This window comes from Plectropomus leopardus, chromosome 9 (genome assembly GCF_026936395.1).
Source record: "Plectropomus leopardus strain MGB_pleo_1.0 chromosome 9, ASM2693639v1, whole genome shotgun sequence".
Classification (NCBI taxonomy): Eukaryota; Metazoa; Chordata; class Actinopteri; order Perciformes; family Serranidae; genus Plectropomus; species Plectropomus leopardus.
In genome coordinates this window covers 31,425,607-31,443,963 of record NC_142184.1, presented here as the reverse complement: position 1 = coordinate 31,443,963, position 18,357 = coordinate 31,425,607, and the positions used below count along the sequence as shown (strand labels likewise).

Sequence of the window (18,357 nt, the reverse complement as noted above, 5' to 3'; positions counted from 1 at the left end):
CAGTGGAAAAATATTGGCTTCACACCAAATCCAGCTTGACATATATCACACCAAATCTGAGTGTTAGTGGCCTCCTTTGTGTTTAACTGGTCGCTTGGCTGGTTAATGAGTAAGCCTGCTGCGAACCTCAGACCTCCACAACAAGGAGACCCTGCCTCTCCCTCCTTGTCGGTGTCTCTGGCATTACTGGTGTTGACCAAGCCACCCCCCTCCCTCTCTGTTTTCTGTCTTTCTTTCTTCGCTTGTCTCTGCCGTGCAGAGCACCACATCACCACATCCAATCAGTCACTTTCCAAACAGCAAACTTTCTCTTGGTAAACTGCTGCGCGTCTGCCAAGCGCTGTGGGGTGGTCAAGATGTTCCTTTGATGGTCTGTTGTTTTTGTGGACTCCTGCCTTAATGATGCCATCCAGGGCTCAAACTTGGCTGGAGGCTGACTGGTTCAATCATGTTCCCCGGCCTCAGAATAGCTGCTTTGACGGCCGGTGCCAAACTTTGACCAAACTGTGCCTATTCATGATCGGGCTCCGTGCTGCATACTTGGACGTCCTCACCACAAGGAGTGGTTCTCGGCAGTCCGCTCCTGGCTCGGGACTGGATGGACATTGGAGCGCGTCCAAAGCCTAATTAATGGCGGTGGGTTAAAAGAAATGAAAGCCAAGTAAATCCTTTGGTGAGCTAAGCAGTCAGATTCATTCAGTTGCCTTTTTAAGCCCTGTGTAGCCAAACTGTTGTTGTTGTTGTCGCTGTCACCACATTACGCGGTTATGTAACGCTTCTTCTGTGGTTGCAATCCAGGGTGCAATCACTGAAAATCCACTTCAAATATAGTTGTTTACAGCTTCCAGGAAAGCAACCCGTGTTTAGTATGAGGTGCATGATCCAAGCACTATTTAATTTAGACTCATCCGTGCCATCTCGTTGGTCGGTTAAATTAGCAGTTACTGTAAAGTGTGTATTTATTTGGTGCATTTATTCCTTTGATCCAAATATGTACTTACCATTGTCAAGCTGAAATTTTTTGGCAGCAGATTTAGAAATTGCTGTATTAACAGACGTTGAGTTAAAAGCAGATTTAGAGGAGGCTTCTACAGCAGACCAATAAAACAGTGTATGGAGCTTTTATCCTGCATTCAGCCCACATGAACAAGGTCTCTATCTCTTAAAAGCAGCACACGGCATGCCTAAAAACCTAAACAAATAGCATCATTTGATGGAGCTAAATTTAATGTCAGTTAAGTATGAATAGTGAGACAGCGTCTCTGTTGCTGCCAGACGGTCAGATTGTATGTGCGCATATCGTGACCTCATGGCTCGGGGCCTGTCTCTCTTTGGCAGTCGTGGTTTTTCAGGCAGTCATGCTGTCTGTCTGTCTGTCTGCACAGTTGAGTGCTTCACGGGCAATCGGTCACCGTGGCAGCGAGTCAAAGGGGATAATATGGGCGGAGGCATTCAGGGGTCAGTGCAATGCTCCAGCACTGAGAGACAGAGCCAGGCTTCAGCTCTTAAACTTAAATACTACAATAGTAGTGCATTTTCTGTTATGTTTTTGAGCAGTATTTCTATATTCTGTTTACTTGATCCCTTAGTGCTATTTTAAGGTTGTCACAATGTACTGAGGAAGAAAATCTGTGTGCTATTTACTTGCTAGATTTTGCGATTGAGATATGAAATGTGGTTTAGCAAATACATCCTTTTTTTTGGGTTGAGTGGTAAATATTTGCTCTGAATATATTACTGCGCAGTTCTTCTTGTGTTATATTAGCTCTTCATTTTCTGCTCAGTGTCCTGTGTGTGCTGGGAAACTTGCAATGTGTTCTTATCATCAGACACTGATGACATAACACTCTTCGTGCTTCTTTCTCTGGTCTCAACAGATACATCGTGTTCTGAAACAAGTATGTTTAATATATAGGTATGCATGGGTGGATAATGAGACAGTGGGCCCCTGGGCACAGATATGCACAAGGAACAAGACAAAGACTTTGTGGTGATTTTGCCTCCTTTTTGTGTTGTTGTGTTGATGATGTGTCTTCGTAGTAGTTACGCAGTTTTTTCTGTCATTTCATGTCCTTTTGAGTCATTTTGTGTGTCCTTATGGTCGTTTTGTGTCTCTTGTTGCTCTGTGTCTCTTTGAAGCCATTTTGTGCCTGTGTGGCTTTTGTGTCTCTTTCTAGTCATTTTTTGGCTGTTTTGCCTGTTTTTGTTTTTGTTATGTGTCGTTTTGCTGTTCCGTTTTGCGGCCTTTTGTGGTAGTTTTGTTTTTCATTTTGCCTCTTTGATGTCATCTTGTTTCTCTCTGAGGTCATTGTGTGTGTTTTTTGGTCATTTTGTCTTTGTCTTTGTCTTTGTCTTTGTAGTCATTTGGTCTCTTTGATTACATTTAGTGTCTTTGAGGTAATTTTGTGGGTTTTTTTGTCATTTTCTGTCTCTTTGTGGTGGTTTTATCCTTGTGATTGTTTTGTGTTTCCTTGTAGTCGTTTTGTGTCTCTTTGAAGTAATAGTTTGTGTTTTCTGGTCAGTTTTGTGTCTTTTTGAAGTTATTTTATCTCCTTCATGTCATTTTGTGACTGTTATGCTGATTTTGTTGCTGTTTTGTGTCTCTCTGCAGTTCCTTTGCATCCCTTTGTCTTGTTTTTGTGTCTCTGTGGTCATTTTGTGTCTCCTCCTAGTCGCTGTGTGCTTACTTGAGTGACATTGTGCAGGTGAAGGCCAGAGAGCCCCTGGCACTCTGGGACCCTGGGCCTGTGCCCGGTAGACCCATTTTTAATCTATCCATGTACTCATGTACTTTAATATAGTGCATGTGGGTGTGTATTTGTTTAGTTTGGTTCTCTATAATAAGCAGTTACAGGCACATATTTTGCATGGTTTGTGTTTTATGACATCTATAACCTTAAAACGCAACTTAAAACAATGACAGAGATATAATGTTTGAATATGTTTCAATTTAAGTAATTAACTCACTCTTTTTCTTTTTACAATGTAGTCTAACAAGAAATGTAACACAGGAGATATTTATTTTAAACCACCTCATTAGAGATTTCACATCCACATATGGAACATTGGAGCCGCCTGTTTTTCATCTTTATAAAACCTCTTCAGGCACCGCTTTTATTCCAAGGTTTCCTGTTTCACACCACGAGTGGCCACTAAGCAACACACATCCAGATGTTGGTCATTCACTCTGTTGCTGACTGAGAGGTGTCTTTAAAAGAAAAAATATTGCACTGTGGGAATTGTGTGTTGGGTTAGGTATAGGCCATTCTCCCTTGAGCGCTGAAAGAAGCCTTTCTATCACAACAATTTTAACTGGAGCAACCAGACTAACAGCAGCTGTTTGGTTTGGGTAGATCTCAGAGGGCTCTGAGATACCAGCCATAGAACGACCTCCAGAGACTCGCTCTGCACTATGACTTAAAATTGAAATTTTACAAAGCCAGTAGAGAGAGGTGATGTTGCTAATGTGACTAACTTAGTCTTTCCGCTATATTTATCTTCTAATGGGCCATCACAGTTGTATTTCCAGCACTCAGTGCATAGCACTGCCTTATCTGTCACTGCTTGGCAGCAGCCATTCTGTCATTTATACCTTATTTTCACAGCAGAGGTGCCAGAGTTTTCATTTCTGCCCTTTTCTGTTCATTTTCTGCAGTAAAGTGATCTCAAAGGGTAAAGCCATAGGACAAGCTGCCACTAATTCCTCACCTCCTGCTTTCCTCCCAGTCACAGTATTTTAGTGTGAAGGCCATGCTTGGCCTATACCTGGATGCCACTTCAGTAAATGTTGACAATTTCAGTGAGGTTAGCTAAAATTGCCTAATTGACTTTCTCTGATGGCAATAGCAGTGACTGGAGACATGATGTTTTTGGGATGTCCGTTTCATTCTCGTGAATGTGATATTTCAAGAATGCCGTTAGGGAATTTTTTCAGATTTGGCACAAAAGTCTGGTTAGATTCAAGGATGAACTGATTAGATTTTTATTTTCAAAGGTGAAAAGTCAAAGTCACTGTGACCTTGTTTCATATATATGTCTATTTCATATAAATGTCTAATAGAATAAATTGATGAAGTGATGACATTTTATTTCCAAAAGGTCAAGGTTAACTTCACTGTGACATCATAATGTATATTGCAAAAACAAATCAGCATGTTGGATGATTTTTTTCGGGCCATTAGTTAACAGCATAACTCAGGGACAGAAGGGGGGACATTAAGTCAGATACTCAATTTGTGACACTAGTCAACTTGAAACGGTGCTGATCATAAAGATCCTCAATGCTGCTGGATTGAAGATGTGTGTGAAGCATCCACTTTTTAGAATTTGTAGCTTCTTTGCAGCAACACCCATACTTGAAGCAGTGTCTGCTATCATGGCTACAAAAGAGTTTGGCCAGACATGGATGTAAATTGTGATGCCAGTTCAATGGGTTTGCACGGGCATACTCAATAACTCTGGTACACTGTGAAAGAAAGCTTTCCCTGGCTGCCATAGGCATAATCAGCAATGTGTGAGCTGGTTTGGCAATGACTAGAATGAAAGGGACATTCATTTACATGTAAAAGTCCCTCAGTCATAAAAATGAAATCACTTAAAGTCCCAATATACTTTCTTAATGTCACGGATTGCATTTTATTTAAAATCCAGTAGAGATAGATGTAAATCTGTTGTGATCTGCAGTAAATAATGTTGTGAATATAAGATTCCAAAGTAATGTGATGCTTTGAGACATGTGGAAGTGGCATGCAAACCCAGGAGTTTCCAAAAGGTCCTCTCATCTAGTCAAACTGAAGAGTCACTATAAACAGTGTGTCTAATCCTTTCTGCACCACTGTTCCACTCTGCCTGAAGTCTCTCCTTCTGCAGCATGAATAAGGCAAAAGGCACTTAAACATCCAACACCCGCCGCATCAGCCATATAAAAAGGCAGCGGACATGACAGGCCTTTTCTGCGTGCGAAGCTCAGGAGATGTATGGTTCATGTAACGGGGGATGGAAATATTTGGAGCTAACATTGCGGCTCCCTCACTTAGTTTTGAAAGCTAACTTTTATTTTCTTAGAGCTACAATGCATCCCAAAACTGAAATATTCCTGTTGTTGTAGCCAGCTCAGGAAAAATATATGGGAAGATATGGATTTTGAAATTGTCATCAAGTCATCCAAACTGTTGTTAAGGTAAAGCTTATTAACAGTTAAGAACTGCTTTTCTTTCATTGTGGATCATAACTTAACTTTTTAATTTCCCTTTTTTTCTCTTCAATCTTGTCATATAACACATAAATGGGGGGAAAAAGCACTACTAAACCTATTAAACCCAACCCCTTTAAATAAGAAGCTGTTCAAATACTTTCACTAGATAAGACACAATGAGAGGAGCTCAGATCAGTTACAACCTAATGATACGTGGAGTGTTAGTGGAGTTGCCTCTTGATTAAATTCAAGACATGTTAGCAGCGATGGATTCAAACGAATTTTGCAATCACATTGGTATGAATGCAAGCCCTTAAATATGAGGAGTTTGTGAATGTGTGTGTGCTTGTGACTTTTTTTTATCACTTCATTGCAAGATATTTTAATATGTCCTCCATTTCATTCCTTATTGCAGTCATCCTGACAGATGAGGAGGTCCAAAGAAAGAAGGACATGATAATGAAGAGGAAAGAGGAAGAGGCAGCCCGGGAGGCGATGAGGCCACGTCTGAATGAAGAGCAGGCCCGGATCATCTCCAGTCTGGTGGAAGCTCACCACAAGACCTACGATGCCTCCTATTCCGACTTCTCCCGCTTCAGGGTGAGCCCAGTACAAAGTTTCTTTTCTTCACCAAAACCACGTTCACATTATCGTCTGTGCAGCCAAAATTGCTGTTAACCACCAGAAATATGGGTGGAGCAGGTCATGATGTCATGCAACAGATGAGGAGGGCTCTGTGAATCACGGCATCAGGCTGCAATGCTACAATTTCCAGTAAAAAGCTCACTGATATAGAAGCCTAATGCTTTTCGACACAAGTTCAGCACAGTGGACTGGTGGTGGACATTGTGCATTTTCACGTTAGCAGCCTGCCACCACAGAAACTAAATTCCTCGGATGTTAAAGGCTAATAACAGATCAAACAAACAAAAATGTAATAATAGGATATGGATATCACTTGCTCTGGTTTACCACAACACTAGAGACCTTGGCATGCTCTCTTATGTTTGTACCCATGACTGTAATTGGCTGAAGTAGGCTATAATTATAGCTAAAACTGCAGGACAAGCGGCCACTTCTTCCTGTTTGATTCTCAGCAGGGGGGCAATGTATGTCACTGTATGTGAAACAACTCCTCTCTACCATGGCCACTGCGAATTCTCAGTGTTGTTTGGCTGGGTTCACATAAGTAATCAGACAGTATAACCGAACACCAGTGATGTGGGTGTTTTTAGCTCTATATGAGTGCACCGGGATTAAATTGTGGGAAACACATCATCAGTGAGGCTTAAACATCACGGAGCTAGCCTTATTTTTGCGTTTGGTGTTCCAAATAATCTGGACAACCAAACCAGCAAACTGTTGGAGACTTAAATGAATATTTTGACTACAAAAATGATCATGTGTGCAGTATATCAATGACTCATCCTGTGTTACTTTTAATTCTTTAAGAGAACCTCTCGCCTACTTTCACGGTACATAACGAATCCAAATGAGGAGAAAATTCATATCGCATCATCCATTACGTCCATTTACAAACCCTCACAGAACTTGTGCAATGTGCAGTATAATCCAAGTCTCATTTATCCTGTGGTATGCCCAATGCTTGTCAAACACATGCATTTTCACTCATATCAGACCTTTCTATTTAAAACAATTCTGATTATACAGTCTTAGGCATGAATAAGCAACATGCCTGGTGAAGAACTTGCGTATAGTCTCTGCTCAGTGGAGTGCATAAACGGAGTTCAAATACATACGCTTGCTAAGGTTGAGGCTGAGATGATAGCTCACTTCTTTTTTTAAATTTAATTAAATTCACTGGTAAAATTATATAAATATCACAGGTTCTGGCTGCATTTTGAGTGAGGTACTACTAATGCTATAGCCAACAGATACATCCCATGTAATAGTCCACCTTACACCTTCTCTCCCCTCTTCTCGGTGTCTCTGTCTTGCACTCTTAGCTTAGTGGACATATTTTTAATAAAGGAGGTCAAAGAAAAAAAAGTCTCTCTCTCTCTCTCTCTCTCTCTCTCTCTCTCACTCTCTCTGTCTCTCTCTCTGTCAAACAAAAAATGCACGGTTCGGGTAGTTGATTAACACATATTTTTGCGTCATCACCCCACCCTTCACTGGCCCAAACAACAGTCATTGTCCATTGGGATGTTTCCCCTTGGACATTGCCAATTTGGTAGACAGCACCCAACCCTAGTTCAAACATGCAACAGTATCCTGGTTTCTTTTGGATTACTTCAGCTAGCGTAACAGGATACTCCAAAAACCTGATCATAAACAGGTTAAGTCTATTCAATTTTTATAAATATTAGGCCTTAAACGTAATTTAATAGTCTTAAATTTGAATTTGTGAGGTCTCAGTTGCCACAAACATTTTATCTAAATAAAGTTATCAATCTATTAAATTCTATTGGGTGACTTATTGAATGAAAATCCACATTTCTGATGTTAGAAATCTTTAAACCTACCTCTGAACCTAATTCTGTATTTTTACTTCATACTTTCACTAACCTGTTGGCAACTCACTCTAATAACCATATTCCTACTTAAAATATCTGCACATGGCTACATATACTACTCACCTTTGTATTTACCTGCAATGCTTTAATAAGAAAAAGGAAAAAGAGGATTATCCAAAAAATCTGTCATAAATTTGGTTGAAACTGAAACTTTTGAAAAGATCTCAAAACGAGTTAAATGGTATGATAATAAGCACGTAATAATATATACATATATACTAAACTATACTAAAGGATGCAATCACATCCATGCTGTGCTTTCTTTGGTCAAAGCCATTAAATACACTTAACTTTTGTTGCATCTTTGTGTACTTGACTGTACTCCTCTTAATTCATTTTCTCTGATCTTTGCACCAGTTAAGATCACACGAGGCACACACATACATGTAGTGACAGCCAGATTTACTAATGTGTGGTGTTAAGTTATTGTGCTGTGTATTGGTTTCAAGCCACACTCCTTTGATTTGGAGATATCTGTGCATAATGTCTGTAACCAAAGTCATATTTACTTCTGAGCAACACATCAGCCACCGTTGCCTGTGAGTGTTTTCAATTTACTCGACACCCGTAACACGAGTCACTGAAGGTGTTTATCCGCCCGACAGCCGCATCGTTTTTCTTCCTCTACGTCATGAATCTGATACTTTGAGATGACTTCCTCTCTGCGGGACACAACAAGTGGGTCGTCCAGAGTGAATGAGATGGAGGATGCAGATTGGATGGAACATCTGAGAAAGTCTCAGCACATTTTGTTCTTTGTTTGTGATTTATTAGTGTCAAGCGTGATTCTGGAACACACTGTACAGATGGCACATCCACCCAAATGTTGAAGCATTTCATCTTAAAAACTAGGTTGTGCTTTTGTAATGATTACCAGTTGTTTCCTTTGGGATCATATAAAGAGGATGCACACTTAATAAGAACATGACAATGCAAACAAACTGGTATTTTTATGAAAAACACACATTGTTTTTTAGAGAACTACATTTGGTTTTATGACGCTCCCTTAAAATCTAACCTAACTTCCTAACCTTAGATGCTGGTTCACAAAGCAGAATCTACTGAGTTACTGAGCTTGATGATAGCGCTGAATAAAACCCAGAATGCTTTTTAAGATGAAACATAGGCAAAACTAAACGAAACAACCCCAGATTTTACTCAGCAGATTTACCCAGCTAACAAAGTGTTGGTGATTATTTCTACTTGATTTTAAACTATGGTGTGGAGTTATGATTTACAAATAATATTGCAATATTGTGATACACAATGTGTATCTCAATATTTTGAAATCTTCTCAATATTACTGTAGACTGTTAACATGTAAAATTGTTAAACTACAGGTACAGTGAAGTATCATGGAGGAAGTATAAAGTAGGTAGAATAGCTGCTATTATATAATAAAATAAATCAAGTGCTGTTGTATTATAAATAAAAAATACATAAAATAAAAAATAAAATAAGATTAAAATCTGAAAACTATTACACAAAGACTTATAGCATTTAACTGATGAATTTGTAGTAAATTTGACTGTTTCAATTGTTTTTACATTTTTTTCTGCCTTTTCTATACATGTGTATGTGCAAATAAAACTAAACTAAACTAAATACAAATAATTGAAGTACTGTGATAATAGAAATAAATTGCATACTGTTATAATAAAGTTAAACAAAATACTATTATAATTAAATAAATCAAAGTGGAACTAGTGGTTCATTTATTTGAAGCACTCGGCTTGTCTCAGGCAAGTGTTGTTGTTAGATGTTAGTTATCAGAAAGTTAAATCATTAACAGAGCGCCTTTTAAGCATTTTTTCACTGTGAGCTGAAAACAAACTAACAGCTCTTTAGTTCATATATTAATAACATTTGCAAGTTGCACTTTCGCTCCAGCGTGTCTCATGTGGTTGGCTTAAAAAAATGACATGACAGATTATACTAGATGTCTGCGATGTAGTTGTTTTTATAAACCCCATGTGGAAGAAGTCATGATAGATCAACGATATTCACTGCTTCACCAACCTCTATTTGAAACCCTCGCAGCAGCAGGAGCCCCAGCAGTGTGTTGTGAATGTTTTACAGTAAGATATCAGTTGTGATATTAATATTTGGGTATTTCTGTGTATTTGCAGCCTCCAGTGCGTGAAGGCCCAGTAACACGCAGTGCCAGCAGAGCCGCCTCCCTCCACTCTTTGTCTGATGCCTCCTCTGACTCATTCAACCATTCACCTGGTGAGATGCACAGAGTCCTTCTCCTCCCGTCCTTGTTCTCTTTCATGCTTCAAGGTTGACTTCAAGAAGGACGCAGTCGTCAGGAGATCTACTGATTTAAAAACATGTATAAGCATAAACCATTTGCCTCTGCTTTCATACTGAGTTTCAGTATGCCAATGAAAGCCCCAACCAAGGAGTGTGGGAAAACAAATCGATAATGTGCATCACGATTTTCTCTTGAATGACAATGTGCCCTATTTTAACTATCTACAGTGCATAGTTTAAAGTGCAATAGCAGGAATGTCACTGCAGCAAATATTGAAGGATATTATGCAGCAAAACTACACACTGTTGTTATAAACCTGACAGGAAACAGAAATTTTGCCTTTTGAAATAATGAATGAACTCCTCATGCTTAAATGTGCACAGCGTCTCTTAATGGGGAGTCAGCCAGCAGCTCTTTTCACATTTAAAAAAAATAATACTTTCCTCATTAGTGATATATTATATCACCTGCCTGCAACTCGTCTGTGCATCCATTGTGTGTGTAACACGCAGAGTGTACTTGCCTTGTGAACCCGCCTCATCTTCATCTATCTGAGCAATGTGCCTTTTAAATAGCAGGAAAATACTGAGCAATGCTGGCTTTAGACCAGGTTTTCACTGGTTAATGATGCTATTGCTTTCTGCTGCTGCAAAATTGAAATATGCCAACAATGCTCCCAACCACACCTCCTTTTAAGACCTACACGCCCATGGGTACACAGGTGGGTACAAGTACATTTGCTACTAACACAATGTGGGCGCTGGCTGTGGAAATGACAACTGCACCAAAAAGTATGACACTTCAGGGTGAAAATGTGTGCTGAATGGCTGGGTCAATTAGGACTCGGGCTGTGCATTTTAAATGTAAATCCAACAAATATTAATCTATAGATATTAGATATTTATTTATTCACATGATTGATATCATCTTCTGTTTCAGCACAGGGTCAACTAGTGCTTTGGGGTTTAGGGCTTGATCGGGCTCAGGCTCAGTATTTTATGTAATGGGGTTTCAGCTCACATGGGTCGGTTCAGTTCGGGTTGTAATTTTTTCGACCCGTTGAGAACTCTACTAGTCAGTTTAAGATAGGGCCCTTAGTCTTGTTGCAGAAAATTCAATAATCAGAAATATAAAATCCTATTCTGGACTTTATGATCCCCTGTGCCGGTTGTGTAAGACAAACCAGTTGAACCAATTGAAAGGTGAGGTATAAAAGACATAAATATCTGTGTCGTGTTTATTTTCTAAGCTAGTTTACTTGGTGTTGGTGAGGCTGGCAGAGCGTGACAAACCGTATATAAATGCAGTCTATATCACAGCCTTCTGGCTTAAAAGCTGGGTATGGATGCATCCTGTCTCCTGTGGAGTTGAAGGGAAAAGAAACCTGTAAAGGAGCCACAATATATCCAAGGAAATTCATGTTGGGTTTTTTTTTTTTCAAGTTATGGCTCATTGCAAATATGCTGTGTTTTAAATGTAGCAAGTAGTCACACTCAAAACTGATCACATATAAAAATCAAGCATATTTTATTTTTATTGTTTTTATTATTGTATCATAGTCCTTTGAATAAAAGTCCAATCAAATCATGAGGGGCCCAGAGATTCCCATTTATAGTTGTATAACCACTACTGTTTTACTCAGCAAGGCTCCTCACTGGAGAAACAAGCACATACTGTTTTTATTCCAATTGCTAAATTCATGGCATAAAATCAATTTTGTTGAATGTTATATTCATTTACGAAGGCAGTTGTGTATTTATCTATTGACAGTCTTTACAGTGTTGTCCTTGGTGTCCTTTTTCCTGCTGTAATTTACTAATAAGTGGTTTGCAGTCAGATATCTGTCATAGTGTGTTATTTTGCACTAAAAATTCAATGCAGTATGTTTTTTCCCCCATATTGTATGTTGTTTTATGTCAATATAAGAGGTCTTTGAAAGTCTGTAAAGGCTTGAGGTTAAAAAAACGGAGGCTTGTCCTGTTTTCTATATATGTAATAGTGCTCATATAAGTTTTGTTTTATGATAGAAGCTAATGGGAATGGTAAATAATAGAAATAAACTAGTTTAAAAGTTTGAGTTTAAAAGACATTCTTTGCCAGTATTTTGTTTCCGTTTTTACTTATTTGCTAATTTCATATATGATCAAAATCCAGGTAGAACACATTTACAAGGCACAAGGTAGATTTTTCATCATTTTTTAAACAGACTCGTAGTTTAAAAAATGAAATAACAATTTGTCCTTGACCCTGCTACATCGTGTGGAGTTAAAACAGTTAATACTCAATGCTGTGATTTCCCATCTTGAGATCTTTAACGCCACCATCAGCTCACCTGCTCTGTCATCTTGTTTAACCTTTCACTGGCTCTTTGCTATTTCTGTGATCCAAAAGCCTCCTATAAATTGCTTCACTGCTCAGCCCCTCCCCCCTCCTTGCCTTCTTTCTCTGACCTCATCTTGTCTCCTAATCCCCTCTTCAGAGTCTGTGGACACCAAGATGAACTTCAGCAACCTGTTAATGATGTACCAGGACGGCGCGAGCAGTCCGGACTCCAGTGAAGAGGACACAAAGCTCTCCATGCTGCCTCACCTGGCTGACCTGGTCTCTTACAGCATCCAGAAGGTCATTGGCTTCGCCAAGATGATCCCGGGCTTCAGGTACAAATTAAGGACATCTGCAATTGCTGGTAGATATTGAGTTATCATTACAAGGAAGCAGAGAGCAGCTGGCAGTGGCCTTATGCCTTTGGCTAACATGAAATTTTAAGAACCACTTAAGCGAATTTCTTCATATTTGGCCCAAACGTTCGCTTGGACTGGGTGATTAATCGGTTAGATTTTGGCGGTCAAAGGTCAAAGTCACTGTGACCTCATCTGTCTCAAACTCGTGAATGCAATAACTCAAGAACTCGTTGAGGTAATTTCTTCAAATTTGGCACAAACGCCCTCTTTGTCAAGGTCACTGTGACATCATAACATTCTGCGAAATCATTTTTTGGGCCATTGCTTAACATCATAACTCAGGAATAGAGGGGGAGACATTTGGTCTGATACTGAATTGGTAACATTAATCTTGAAACTGTGCTGATTGTACAGATCTTGTGTGCTCCAGGTTGAAGATGTTTGTGAAGTATCTGTGTTTTCAGACATGGATGTAAACTGTTAGTGAAGCATGACTGGTTCCTGGAGGCATGCAACTGCAAGGCTGTAATTGTAGTTTATATCATAGTACTCAACAAGGTTAAAAATGTTCCTGATTTGGAACAGTGGAACTTTAAAAATGTGATGGTAATTTCTAAACCCAACTGTTGCTATTCTGAATTTGAACAGCTGTTAATCACTTGTCACAGAGTCAAGTCAGCTTTACTCCTGTTTGTTTTGTTCTTACTGCATCTAAAATGACTCATTTGATATAATTGTATTTAAAAAATTAAAACGGCAACTATTGTAATAATATATTCATCATGTGAGTCATTAATCAAGCAAAAATGCCAAACATTTGCTGGTTCCAGCTCCAGAAATGTGAGGATTTGCTGCTTTTGTTCATCTTAAAGATAATAATAATATTTTCTAATAATATGATGTATCACCATGGCTCTGGAAAATCTTGATAAACATTTTTCCTCATTTTATTACATTTTCAGACAAAAAGATTAATTGATAAAAAAAAAAAAAACAACAACAAAAAAAAGCAAGTTAAGCTGACCTGTACCGCTTATTGGCTCAGAAGGACTCTGATATCGGTATGTTATTATCCTGTGGTGCCCTAAATCATACTCTGGTTATGTTGAAAATTAAACTTTATTACCCCTGCAGCTATCTGCTGCTTTACTGAGTTCTGGTAATGATTTGTTGACTAGTAAAATTCAGTTGAATCCCACCAGTAGCACGTACAAACATCGAGGCTAGCAGCCTAAATGAGCTCCCCACCCACACGCAGAGCACATTGATCTGCTGCCTACATGTATGCGGGACGTTTTTGGGTGAGGTGAGATGCTATTATCACTCCCAAAACAAGCTCTTCCAGGAATACGCTGGAACAGGCTGTAGCTTTATAAACACACGCTGAGCTGACAGATAAGTTAGTAAATGTATGCACGTACAGAGAGCATGTAATAAAAGAATACAGATGACCCACATGGGCATAAATAATGCATACATGTGTGTGTGTTCGCATGTTATGAAACAAAAATGAAACAATAATTGTTGATATGCAGCTTGCTTTACATTTATTCATACCACTCGCCAGAGCGGAGTATCAGCTTTATGTAGTTAGGGGGATTTCCTATGGGAGTATGAAAGAGTCAGGGGTTTCTCTGTTTACCTCAAAGATCCTGCAGTTTTTCATTGGGATGGCAAGGGCGAGCCACTGAAAATCTTGGGGTGGCACACCAAAACCAAAAGCCATGACTGAATTTTAGGGATTCTATGAGGCCCCAGTTAGACAGTGTGTTTAAGCAGCCTTGATGGTCTTTTTATTATTGTTTTCAGGGATGCATTTAGCTTGCTGTTTTTGTGCTGCTCATGTTTTCAGAGTGAAAAAAAGAGGTGGGCCTTCTATTGTGTTGACGAAAACAAGTGCAGCGAACAGTTCATGATTTTATCGTCACCCTTGATATATCTGAACAAATCTTTGCCTCAGCTGCTTACCAACCACAATTAGGCCCCAAGATTGACAGCAGATTGTCAGACTGTCCCCCTGCTCATCCTAATATTAGCCTTGTAATGACGATCATCCAGGTGAGGCTTCTTGTAATTTCTCTTATCCCATGTATCCACATGGACCTCCGTTTCCCTGAGACCAACGTAATAACTGAGAACAGCCTCTCACCCTCACCCAATGGTTGTGATACTTTCTTAGATTCTGAGCTTATTATGTTGAGCATTCAGTTTTTCCCTTAGAATCTATTCATGAATGTAAGTGGGATGGATGGGACAGAGGCCAGCTGCTGCTAATCAGCTCTGAAGGACTGACTCTCTGTGAGCCACTCTACTCCCACTCTCTGACAGACTGGCACAAGCCAACATTACAGCAGCATCGAGCAATGGACACTATGCCATTAAAAGGCCTTAAACAATCTCACATCAACAGCAAAACAGCTCGACTGTCATTAAAGCTGCTGATAAACATTGGGTAACATTAGCTGTGTGATTATTCCTGTTGGTGCTTGTGTAACTCTGTCACAGGCACAGTAGTAGTCTCATGATAAACAGAGAGAAACAGTGGAAGAGAGGCTGAGCGCATCAATACGTTGCATGCAGCTCAACAGTGAAATGGGATTTTACCTGTTTTAAATGGTCAAATTTTGGGTAAATTTGCAGCGATTGGACAAAATCGCAAGGTCCTGCAGGGCCAACATCACAAAATCCTGGAAGGATATATGTAGAGTTAGTATGAGAGAATGTTTTTTTTATTCTTGAGGAGTTAATGCAGTACAAAGAAATCTGTTGTTCCTGAAATTGAAATTAAAAGAAGATGAAAAGTAAAATAATTTGGTTAAATTAGATGTGTGCACATGCTTTAATTTAAACATTTATACAGTAACATCTATGACTGTGTGTTCCAGGGATCTGACAGCAGAGGACCAGATTGCTCTGCTGAAGTCGAGTGCCATTGAGATCATCATGCTCCGTTCAAACCAGTCCTTCAGTCTGGAAGACATGTCCTGGAGCTGTGGGGGACCTGACTTCAAATACTGCATCAATGACGTTACAAAGGGTTGGTTACATCTCACTGTTAGAGCACCACAGTGAAACTAATAAAACATGATTAAAGGCTGCACGCTGTAAGTTTTACCTGCAATCAGTACATGAACACATATGCAGCGTGTTTGGACCACACACAAAGCATGCCAGAGACCTCGCTTATTGATTACACATCCTCTGAATGCACACACTCCTCTTCTCCCCTGTGTACCCGATGCTCCGGAAGTTTCCATCAAGGCCGCAACACTGGTAAAACGTGCCTGCGCACACAATTACGCACTCTCAAGGAGAGAAAAGTGTTCATTGTCAGCGCTGATGACACAGCTGGGATTTTTTTTCTCCCACTTTATATAACGGAGCCTTACAAGGATCACCCACACACTCCTTTTCTATGCACACTTGCACATTACTATGAGGTTTAGACTCCAGGTATTTTGATGGACGCAATAAAGCGGCCACAAACACACACTCTCACACATACAGGGCAAGAAGTAATGCTCTCTCTGCAATGTATGAATATACATAGTAAGTTAATGATTCTCCCCAACTGCCCACTGCTGGATAAAGTGTGTTTCCCTCATAAATGTAACTGACTCTGCAGTACTGACCGTGTGTTTGTGTCGTCCTCCACAGCGGGTCACACTCTGGAGCTGCTGGAGCCGCTGGTGAAATTCCAGGTTGGTCTGAAGAAACTCAACCTGCACGAGGAGGAACACGTGCTGCTCATGGCCATCTGCCTGCTCTCCCCAGGTACTGCTTGTATTAGTGTGCTAATTTGTGTGTTCTCGGTAGAGGTGAGTATCCAGCTGAGGCATTTTTTAAGAGTGAGAGTTTTGGTGGATTGACTGAATACTAACAACACATGTCAGGAGAAGTAAAAAACAGTGTAGCGTAGGGTCTGTGAATAATATTCATTCAAGAATTAGACCCAGTCCCAATTTTTATTTTTACCAGTCAGAACAGGAGCGTTACAAGGGGTGGTTGAAGTGGTTGAAATCTTCTCCTGTGACATGGACCAACTCTTTAAAACTCTGACAAATCATCAGCAGTGATAGAAGCCGCTTACAGAAACAGACACGACTTTGGCAATAATGGACCTCAATGACATCTGATGGAGATAGAAAAGCACAGACACTCCTGATTTGTTCAGAATTAAGTTATCAATGCTATCAAACAAATTCTAAAATAAAAATGCACTGCTTCATTACCAGGCCATTAGCAGTTCTCTATAAGCTAATGTTAGCAACTCATGCTCCTACCCTGCCATTCTGAACTTATATTAGAGGAGTAGTAACAAGTGCAGCAGCTTTGCTGCTGGACTCAAGTTAAATTTCAGGTGTCATATGTCATCAAAGGTGGGAAATGCTACATTGAAACATGTCAAAATTTGGGACTGTTATGCATATATCAGCAGAAACAATGGGAGGTTTGCTAGTTACTAAGTTAGCCACTGAGACACCAGTATTTTTGTGATGCTTAATACATTGAAACAACATTAAACTATGATAGCATGGATGAGAGTATCTGTATCGGTATTTGTTGTACCTGACACAACTTATTTGACAGTTCAATATGAATATTCGATGATCTGTTTTGTTTTCCATATCAAGTTTTAAAGCTTGAATGGGGTTCAGCAAGATGCTCAGTGTCATGTAAAATAGTAAACAAGCCAATGGCGCTAACGATTATTTTCAACAATTATCAAAAGAAAAGCCAGAGTCTGTGTTGTATTAACTTGCTGTGAGCTGTAATCTCACCACTTCTAAACAGAAGTACAGCCGCGTCCTCCCTGTCTGCTAGATATGTCCTCCGTGTCACTCACTGCCTCCATGTCTGCAGCTTTTATCAAGGGGTAGCATGGAAGTCAAGAGCGCTCTCTCTGCAGCAAAATCCACCAAACCAAAATATCCCCAGAAGTACACTGCATACACACTTACTAGCAAAACAAAAAAACCAAAAAAAACAAAATTGCTCTATGGGTCTCTAAATGATGATTCGAATCATTGATTTTTAGGGGGTAGCCCTAGTATCTGTTCAACCAGCTAAATTATCTGTATGCGTATCTATGTTCAGAGTGGGTGAGGTTTTAACTGGAAGTGGGTGGGAACTAACTAGAAGTTGTTGTTTTTTGTTTTTTTTTTAAGATTATTTTTTTGGAGCATTTTCCCTTCATTTTAGAGGACAGTTTGAGAGAGACAGGAAAGGTGGGACAGAGAAGGAGGAACAACACGCAGCATAGGGCCACAGGAATCGAAGCCAGGCCACTGCAAGAGCCTGAGGCATATGGGGCGCACACTCTACCCAGTGAGCTAGAGGTTGCCCCAAAGTTATTTTTAACCTGATATTGATATAGGTTGATCAGAAATTACTATATTTATTATTTATTAGACAATTATTTGCAGAAGAACCTCAGGATTGAGCTTCAGACCATTTTTGATCACAAGAGGAACAGAAAGGAGCTTCCCAAATAAGAATTTTTCCTTCATCACAAGTACAAATATTGACACAATTTACTTGGTTGATACTTGTACTCATAAAAAGAACATTGTCTGTACAGGATACTCATTTCATCTGCAACTCTGCTCAACCCTATATGGTGGTTATCATATTTTTATAACTGTTAACAGTGAAAATACAGGGACCCTACTGCTACATGTGAATGTG

The 18,357-nt window shown here is 39.6% G+C and overlaps 1 protein-coding gene across 2 annotated transcripts in view; it reads left to right on the top strand.

Annotated features, from left to right (window-relative positions):
* Positions 1–18,357, top strand: part of LOC121947225 (vitamin D3 receptor A) — a 107,358-nt gene that overhangs the window by 76,573 nt on the left and 12,428 nt on the right. For both annotated transcript variants that reach the window (XM_042492180.2, XM_088082501.1), the window contains exons 5-9: positions 5,610–5,794; positions 9,861–9,960; positions 12,468–12,645; positions 15,555–15,706; positions 16,327–16,443. In XM_042492180.2, the coding sequence (XP_042348114.1) occupies positions 5,610–5,794; positions 9,861–9,960; positions 12,468–12,645; positions 15,555–15,706; positions 16,327–16,443 (732 nt within the window). The remainder of the gene's footprint in view (positions 1–5,609; positions 5,795–9,860; positions 9,961–12,467; positions 12,646–15,554; positions 15,707–16,326; positions 16,444–18,357) is intronic.